This window comes from Plutella xylostella, chromosome 22 (genome assembly GCF_932276165.1).
Source record: "Plutella xylostella chromosome 22, ilPluXylo3.1, whole genome shotgun sequence".
Classification (NCBI taxonomy): domain Eukaryota; kingdom Metazoa; phylum Arthropoda; class Insecta; order Lepidoptera; family Plutellidae; genus Plutella; species Plutella xylostella.
The window spans coordinates 7098035-7106860 of record NC_064002.1 but is presented as its reverse complement, the minus strand read 5'-3'; the positions used below and the strand labels follow the sequence as shown (position 1 = coordinate 7106860).

Here is an 8826-nt window from a genome sequence, read left to right as displayed (position 1 = left end):
ATTTTAAGATAAAATTGATACTATTTTAAGATACTGCATGTCCAACGTGGAGAATAAACTTATAAAACACGAATACCTCTTGTTGGGAAATTTTACTGAGTGAGTGGGTGACTGACTCCTTTCTGCTAGTCTAAGCGCGCAGGTAAACAAACATTATAAAAATGGCGGCCGTTCCATAAGTACGAGTAGGAATCATTGATATCATTGGTACGAGTAGGAATAAGGATAGTATACTTTACTGCATCAAGCTTGTTTATCAGGGAAGCTATTTTAAGTACAAAAATAGTAGTTGTCTTTATCATAAAAAATATGTTTATTGTGCCTTAATTAACAAACACTATTATCACAATTTATCGTAATACACAGTGTAAACTGTAGATGTAAACATGAACATAGAAAATGGAACATAACATAACCACAAATGGAATACAAGGATGGATGTGCGCTGATGACTTACAAATTAACAGATTATTTAACTATCTTCCTCTTCAATCTTGGGAGCCAAGTAGTAGCGGATGTGGCCGATGTCCTGGATGCGGTATTCAACCACGAGCGGCACATCAGCCGACATGGAAAGTTGTACCTGTGAGAAATTGAAATATGAGTCAAAGCTGGAACGAAACATCTACCTACAAGATACCAGTCAGATTATATAAAAATTTATTTTGGAACTGCGATACCAGTCAAATAAAAAAAAACCTGGATATTGATTAAATACCATGTTAGGTACATGTAAATAAAGCCGTTTAATTAAATGGAAGTTCAAACTAGATAATATTACTTTCCATTGTGGGCAAATAAAGTAGGTATCCGCAATGGTAGTCCTATGTCTATAATGACGATTACCTAGGAACCTCAAATAACAGATAAAAAGGTGCATCTCCTTATTCTCCTTACCTGAGGGCTCAATGACGTGGCCTTAGTGAAGTAGTTCAGGTACTGGCAGGCGAAGGTGAGCGTGACGGGCTCCTCCATCTCAATGACCACCGCCTCCTCCTCCTTGTCCACAGAGGCAGTCTGCGCCAGCTTCACGTTCGCGGAGCCGATGTCGCCGGTCGCTGAGAACTTCACTCCTGAGGGGTGGGGAAAATTTAATTAAGATAAAAAAAAATTGAAAAGATCTGACTCCAAAAAAATATTCTTGTGATAATGTGTTCAGACATAGAGCAATATCATAATAAGTGATAATACTTTTAATATTTATAGTGTACTAGCTGTTCCCGCGCGCTTCGCTTCGCCTTAAAAAGTTTTCCCGTGGGAATTCCGGGATAAAAAGTAGCCTATGTTCTTTCCCAGGGTCTAGACCATATGTATACCAAATTTCATTCAAATCCGTTCAGTAGTTTTGGCGTGAAAGAGTAACAGACAGACAGACAGACACAGTTACTTTCGCATTTATAATATTAGTTAGGATTTGAACACCATAAGGCATAAGGGGATTAATGTTTACAGTGGAATATGGCCAATGGTGTAGGTATTTTATTAACGGATTGTATGTACTTTTTCAGCTTTATCTTAAAATGAAAAACTTACCTTCTTTGGTGCATGAGATGACCATGGATTCACCGAACTGTGACAGGTCACGGCAGATCCGCGCGAACTCGGCGCTCGGCAGCCGGATGGTGCAGCTGTATTCAGTCTCAGGGATACCTGCCAATCATAATAGTAAAATCTGATTTAATCTTGACACTTTCATGTATGTGAGCATAACATTTTCAATCGCAAAACATGAATCAAAAATAAACATTACAATGATTTTTGATCATTGCAAAAACTGTAGTAGAAATACTGAAAAGTGATAGCAGAGAGAAGAATTTTCTAAAATTCCTACAATACACAATCATGTGCTTTCTACACAGCCACAAGTACCCTATACAAAATGACCTTAGCCTCAAAAATATTTTTACCTAAATGCTCCAGATCTAAGTTCATAAGTTTCATCTCATAGTCGGACACTTTCTCCTGGTTGGGGCTCTCGAACACGAATGTGACGGTGTCGGCGTTGTCCTGCGCCTTCATGGTCACAGTGTCCTTGTCACCCGCACACTTCAGGATCTTGGACATGCTGGAATTATTCATTGTTACGTTAATACTGACTGTTAGGAAAGGTTAAGTTAAATCATTTATTTAATTATTTCACAATTTAATGTAATAAATTTTATAATGTTCAATCTGGTGGAATTAATGTTAAACGAATTTTCTGCAAGTCAACCTAGATAACAAGGGAACAAAAAGCAAGTGCATATTAAGAAAATATATTCATAAGTAATTTTGCTATTAGCTGGGGGGGTGATAACTCGATTGGCTTTATCACCTTCACCTTGTTAAGAATTTGGTGCAGCAATACACATACTCTTAAAGGGATCAGTGAGGTGTGTTGATATCATAGCATGTTTTAATGAATTACCTTCCCAAGTTCATTCCCATGGAGATATTGCGGTCACACCGATATTTGTCAAAACCATCAGCTCGAAGAGTCAGGGATACCAAGGAAACGTGAGAGTTGTCCATAGCCTGAAAATATTTCATCAAACATTAACCGAGTGTTTACACTTGTGACTCTTGTGAGTTAAGAAAATAATAAATGCTGTAGCATTATAACCTAAAAATATTTACCTGAAGTTGAATCCCATTGTCATCACAATCAAATGTAGCTTGTGTGAGGAGATCTTTTATGGCTTCCAGCACCTTCTTGAGGATTGAGCTTCGGAGTAATCGTGCCTCAAACATGTTTGCGGTTTCTGCAAGTTATAAATAGGTTATTAATTTAAATGCTATTTATGATGAGGATTGAAGCAATTTAGTATATCACCACGCTTACTTTGTTGTTATGATTAAACAAGAAAGTTCGTTGGTTAAATAAGAGGTTTCGCAAGATCAAACAAAGAAAAAGGAGACGACAAAGTTTTTTACAAACTAACGATCAATTGGTTGCTCATTAATACTTACATTTAAGGTTTAAAGGCACTAAAGTAAAGGACACACAAATGGAAACTTTTAAATACACGTATTAAGAGTAAATCCTCGTAAATTAAAGATTATTGCTAGTAGTAGCAAAATAGTTCACGATTCACGAAGCGGCAAGCGGGGAAAAAAGGCGCCAAATTAAAAACGGATTCGCCGAACTGTCTGTCATGTCAAAATGGTTATAAGGTTATCTGTGTTCGAATTAATGAGTCCATTAGAATACGGAGTCGGGCGGCACATTATTAATAAAATTTGTCCAATGGGCCATGGTGGTGCTAGCGCTGCGCTGTTTTTCTATGACTACAATTGTTGTCTTGAGATTGACGAACTACAGCTTTACTTACAGCTGTATATTGCAGCTATAGCTTTCATGCATTTTTGTTAGGGAAATGGCGTCTATCTTATATTAGTTGAGTCCCACAAAATAAATACTGCCTGAAATCTTAAATAACAGTTTTATTCTATTTTAAGACTTCACATTTTACAAATAGGTAAGTGAATATATTACAATCCTAAGAACCATTAACTATACATAATTACAATATTAATTTCAGCACAGCTGCACCACTTGGTCCTGTGCAGGATACTCAGGTAAAGTTAAATTGTATTTCTTTACAATAGCTGGAGGAAGAAATCTGCCTCCAAGGTAATGTTTAGCCCCTTTGAGATATTCATCTTTAGCACATAGTTTTGGTGCTGATAAAGAAATAAGAAGAGCAGGCTTCAAAGAGTGGTCTGAACTCGGTCCATCCTCCACATGCCAGCCACTTGGGATGTCCACACTGAAAAGATAATGAATAGTAATTATTATTATAATCTGATTTGATGCATAGCTTCAAACCTTATTCATAGACTTAGTAGCCCTTATGGATTATAGCAGTGAAAAGTTTATTTTTACAAGTGTATCTTATAGAAAAAAAAACATAGGCACAGAGAAATATAACATAGATTCAACAAACCTGCAAACTGGGAGTCCCCCATCAATTAAGGCATCCAGTGCAGGTTTCAATTCCTCTCTAACAGGAGGCTTAAAACTAAAACCAAACAGTGCATCCACCAACACCTGGTATTCATTCTTTAACTCATTAGGTTCTGGCAGTTTGTCCACAATGTGAATGCCAAATTTACAGCACTGTTCAAGGAGATTTTCGTACAGAGGCTTTGGGGTTCGCTTTGGATAATGTACTGCTACTTTGTATCCAAACAGGGCCATATGTCTAGCAGCTACTAGTCCATCGCCTCCATTATTTCCGGGACCGCATACAATTAATGCTGATGAATACCTGTTAAAGAAATGATTATACATGTAGGTAATATAAACTGCACAGGCAAGTATTTATAAATTACAAGAATGTCATATTGATGACTACTTACGAGGCTGGTGGGTATGCTTGCGCTACAGCAGTGGCGACGCTCAACCCCGCCAGTTCCATGAGCTGGTCAACACTGAACTTGTACTCAGTAAACAGTTCCTGATCGAGCGCCGCCGCCTCGGCCTGGTTCAAGTACCTCGTCATACCGCTCATCCCTCGGCACTGCTTCTCCACATTGCTGGACAAAGCCATTGCTGAACTGCTACTCAAAACCTTTACGACAGGTAGCTGAAACAGTTTATTGGACTATGAACGGAACATGTAAAATGTGATAAGAGTTTATAACGATAACAATACCCATACTTATTTAATTATAGCAGAGTTCATAATTACCAGTAATGCGCTACTGATTAGTCTATAAAATAGCATAGCATTCAGCTAAAAATAAGAATTAGGGTAAACATTGGTGAAATTGGCCACCCCCAATAACTGGCCACACAGCTTTTTATTCGCCTAAAATAAGAAACACGATGACAGCACGCCATCTGTTACGGCTTGACACTAACCATTAGTAAGTTGTCGTTCATTTTAGTTCACACTCATTCCGCTTGAAGGATTGGTCTTCAAAATACCCGCAATTTTCTGACAGTCGGCGACAGTGCGTCTGATAAAATGGTTGTGCGCTAAGAAAACGTTAAGCGAAGACATTATTTCGAGAGGCGATATTTTTTGTCCTCAGCTTCTGTGAGTGACTTTAAATAGTGACAACGATAGATTTTGAGCCAAGCAATCATAATTTGTACTGATTTAAACCTTAATTTGATTTTTTATTGCATTTTTCGACTTGGCCAGTTACTGGTTCCAGTTTTCTAGTATTTTTAGTAACTGGCCCCCCTATGCCAGTTACCCCAATTTGCTACTTGCAAGTAAATTTACTTAAAATACAGCTTATTACCTTGGTTTTAAATAGCATTTTCTGCGGTATAAATTTTGTAAAAATCGTTCAATATTTAGTAGTAACTGGCATAGGTATTCTAGTGGCCAGTTACTACATGGCCAGTTACTGAGAACTATTTTATGTTTCAGGATATATGCTAAAATCTCTTCAAGATAATGGTGACCCAGCCCACAAACAGTCTTCACTATTTGGACTGTAGCCTCGTCAATATCCGTAGTGGTTAGCAGCGATTCGAATCGGCTCTGTTGTTCTCTTTGGAAGCTGGTGTTGCCATGCCAACTTCAATTTGGTGCAGCGCGGACGAAGGGCCTGCTTCATCAGTCGTCTTCTCTCCAGCTTGAAGTTGATATTCAGAGTGCCTCCAAGGAGTCGGTGATCACTCCGAGTTTAAAATCTATTGATCACTGAGGCATCTCTGAATATGTGCCGCTTGTCAGTCATAATTAAGTCGATTTCATTTTTCGTCCTACACCATCGGGGCTTGACCATGTTCACTTCCTCCGGGGATGTTTCTCATAGAAAGAATTCATCATTCTGGTCTTTCTCATTCGAGGAAGTCAACAAGAATTTGCCCTCTCCGATTTCTGCTACTAAAGCCATGGGGTCCTACCCTCAATTCTTTGCATTCTTGTACTCCCACTTTGGCGTTGAAGTCCCCCATCACAATGGTGTATTGGGTCTTAGCAGTACACTTGATAGCCCTAGAGATACTTTCGTAACTATACTGCTTCGACTTCTGTGTCAGAGTGTGTCGAGATTGGTGCATATACCTGTACGACCTTCAAGGAATCCCTCTCGTTTAGTTTAAGTACAAGGTAAGCTACCAGATTCGACACACTACTGATCTCCACTACGTTGCTGACAAGGGTCTTGTTGACAAGAAATCCTACGCCACCTTGGGACAGTTGGTTACCCTCCCGACGGTAGAGGATGTGGCCAGACTTCAGGGCTATCGTATCTAAGGGTTTCCGATAGCCCTATTCTATTCTATTCTGTGTGGGGGTGTCAGTGCCTGCACCTGGCAATGCGAATGGAACCTTTGTGCATATCCCCAAGGTCTAAACTGCCTTTCTAAGCTTGGACCATTTCCCACCATGCTGGCATTCCACTGCGGGTTGGTGGGATCACATATCTAGATGTGCAAAATCTAGACATGCAGGTTTCCTCACGATGTTTTCCTTCACCGTAAGAGTGATGGTATACATTGTACTTAAGTCAAAAGAACAAATTGGTACATGTCAGCACCGGGATTCGAACCCGCATCTCTGGCGTGAGAAGCAGGCGCTTACCCGACTGAGCTACCACCGCTCTCCGATAGCCCTAAGATGTCCTTATTTTTTGCCCAGCTCTACCTCGTGTTACACCATCTTCTCGTCCTCTCTCAGTGTCCGTGCGTTATATGTAGCAAGTTGTATTTTATACAATCTTAAAATTAGTTCAAGAAGAAGCTAAGATTTAAGGATTTGACTTAATATAAACTTGAAATAATTCAATATGATTGTTAATAAAGATTTGCGATGATTTAAAGATAAGAAACTTATTTTTGTCATAATAATATGTGAATTGTGACGTTGTTACACTAATTACATTGAAGGGGTATTGAATTGTAGAAGTATTTTTGTTTTTATATTAAATTTTGTTGGAAAATCCTTCCTTCATTGGAAGGAAACCCGTGCCCCGGCAGGTGGGGACGTAATGATGACGATGAACTGTTTATTTGTTAAGAAATATAAGGTATTTCTCATTATTAAGTGTTAACACATATACTACGTCATAACACATTAATTATAATAGGTTTTTTATAATGTTTGCAGTAGTTATAAGGTTAAAACTTGTCATTTTAATTAATTATATTAGGTGGCCAGTTACTGCAAAATAAGGGGGCCAGTTACTAAAATTTGTGGCCAGTTACTACACAAAAGTGATAGTTTTCATTTAAATAAAGATATTTAAATAAATAGTTCTTATTGATTATCAAAATGATCAAAAAAACAATCAACAGGATCTAGTGAATCATTAGATATATAAATCACCTAAATCAGATCATGCATTTAGATGGAGCACACACGTAAAGTGGCCAAGGTGCTTAAGTGGCCAGTTACTACCCCTTTTCCCCTACTTTACAAGTTTACGACAAAAAAGTGTAGAGATAAAAATAATCAAAACAAAATTGAACAAAATAAAAGTCATAACACGATCACAGACAAAAAAAAATGATGCCCTCAGAATAACACGTTTTTTTTTTTTTTATATTAGGTTTAACGGCCCTGGATACGTGTCCTTTTGAGCCAACACTTGTTAGTTCACTTCACTTCACAGTTTGTTTATTGTATTTATGATGTATTTATATAGCGGTGCATAAAACTTCTGGTCAGCCAAAAGATCTTGGAGGCGTGTAGGTACTTCATCATCATCACAAACACTTTGTAGTTCAGTCACGAGTATCAGTCTGTGAACACCAAAACTTTGACAGTTAAATACGATGTGATTTAAATCAGCGTTATCTTCTTCACAAAAAGTGCATTTCGAATCTTGAACTAAGTTTAATCTCTTCAGGTGAGTCCGGGTCTGGCAATGGCCAAATCTCATTCTATTTATGGTGGTAATGAATTTCCGACAGTCAGCTGTTTTATTGCGGTGGTACCAAGGTTGGGCGGGCGGGCTTCCTTGGATATCAGCATACCATCTTCCCTTTTCTTTGCTCGTCTCTTTCCAATAATCATGCCACAGTAATTTCATTTTGTGCTTCAGTTGAGAGTGGTAGTCAGTAAAAGGAATCTTTAGGTCTGTGGAGTGATCTTCATTGTGTTCATTTCTGGTTGCTTGGTCAACTATCTCATTTCCAGTGAATCCTCTATGAGATGGTACCCATACAAACTCAATAGTTTTACCAGTGTTGTACAAATCGTTAATTACATTCTTAATATTAATTACTAAATAATTTACAGAATATTTAGAACAATTATTTTTTAATGCAGTTAAAACACTTAAGGAATCTGAGAAAATAATAAAGTTTTTAAATACAATATTTTTAACATACAAAAGAGCTTGATAAATGGCATAGCTTTCAGCTGTAAAAATGCTACATTTACTGTCCAACTTAAAACATTTGGTAGATTTATTTTGAGGATCATAAAATGCTGATGTTACTCTATCTGCTGACTTAGACCCATCAGTATACAGAGAATACAAGTTATTAGTATCTAAAAATTGCAGTAGCTCAGCCTGACTATTAAAATTTTGTTTATTTACAATAATACTATTAAAATGAATATTATAGCCATGTCTGTAAAATGGCCATAAAGAGTCTTTGTACATATTTACAGTAATAGACTTTAAGTGAATTATGGTACGAAGTAATTCTGGGATATTACCCAATAATAATTGAGATCTATTTAAATATGGGCCCAAGCTATTAAATGAAATATTATGTTGAGTTGGAAGAATTCTATTTAAGACACAACTATTATCTGATGCTATTATCTTAAGGCAAAAGCGTTCAGCTATTTGAAATCTTCTGAAATGCAGAGGGGGAATGCAGGTTTCACATTGCATAGCATTAATGGGGGTGGAGCACATAGCACCAGA

At 37.6% G+C, this 8826-nt stretch overlaps 2 protein-coding genes across 2 annotated transcripts; both read right to left on the bottom strand.

Annotated features, from left to right (window-relative positions):
• Positions 1-289: 289 nt before the first annotated feature.
• Positions 290-3109, bottom strand: LOC105382745 (proliferating cell nuclear antigen). The gene is made up of 7 exons (XM_011552684.3): positions 2950-3109; positions 2617-2741; positions 2408-2514; positions 1908-2065; positions 1534-1650; positions 898-1073; positions 290-583 (listed from the first exon to the last, which is right to left on the bottom strand). Exons 2-7 carry the CDS (start codon positions 2728-2730, stop codon positions 473-475), a joined length of 783 nt encoding a protein of 260 aa, XP_011550986.1. The 5' UTR covers positions 2731-2741; positions 2950-3109; the 3' UTR covers positions 290-472.
• Positions 3110-3403: 294 nt separating this feature from the next.
• Positions 3404-7424, bottom strand: LOC105382755 (NAD(P)H-hydrate epimerase). The gene is made up of 5 exons (XM_048628913.1): positions 7357-7424; positions 4674-4734; positions 4342-4568; positions 3927-4250; positions 3404-3749 (listed from the first exon to the last, which is right to left on the bottom strand). Exons 2-5 carry the CDS (start codon positions 4707-4709, stop codon positions 3518-3520), a joined length of 819 nt encoding a protein of 272 aa, XP_048484870.1. The 5' UTR covers positions 4710-4734; positions 7357-7424; the 3' UTR covers positions 3404-3517.
• Positions 7425-8826: the final 1402 nt, after the last annotated feature.

What these genes read in the sequence shown, in the direction of transcription:
- LOC105382745 (XM_011552684.3), bottom strand. Translation starts at nt 2,730, where the DNA reads ATGTTTGAGGCACGATTACTCCGAAGCTCAATCCTCAAGAAGGTGCTG. An exon ending in ACAATGGGATTCAACTTCAG is followed by an intron (nt 2,515 to 2,616) that starts GTAAATATTTTT and finishes AAATATTTTCAG; the next exon opens with GCTATGGACAACTCTCACGT. An exon ending in ATGGGAATGAACTTGGGAAG is followed by an intron (nt 2,066 to 2,407) that starts GTAATTCATTAA and finishes GAATAATTCCAG; the next exon opens with CATGTCCAAGATCCTGAAGT.
- LOC105382755 (XM_048628913.1), bottom strand. Translation starts at nt 4,709, where the DNA reads ATGCTATTTTATAGACTAATCAGTAGCGCATTACTG. An exon ending in CAAGCATACCCACCAGCCTC is followed by an intron (nt 4,251 to 4,341) that starts GTAAGTAGTCAT and finishes TTTCTTTAACAG; the next exon opens with GTATTCATCAGCATTAATTG. An exon ending in GGGGGACTCCCAGTTTGCAG is followed by an intron (nt 3,750 to 3,926) that starts GTTTGTTGAATC and finishes TTATCTTTTCAG; the next exon opens with TGTGGACATCCCAAGTGGCT.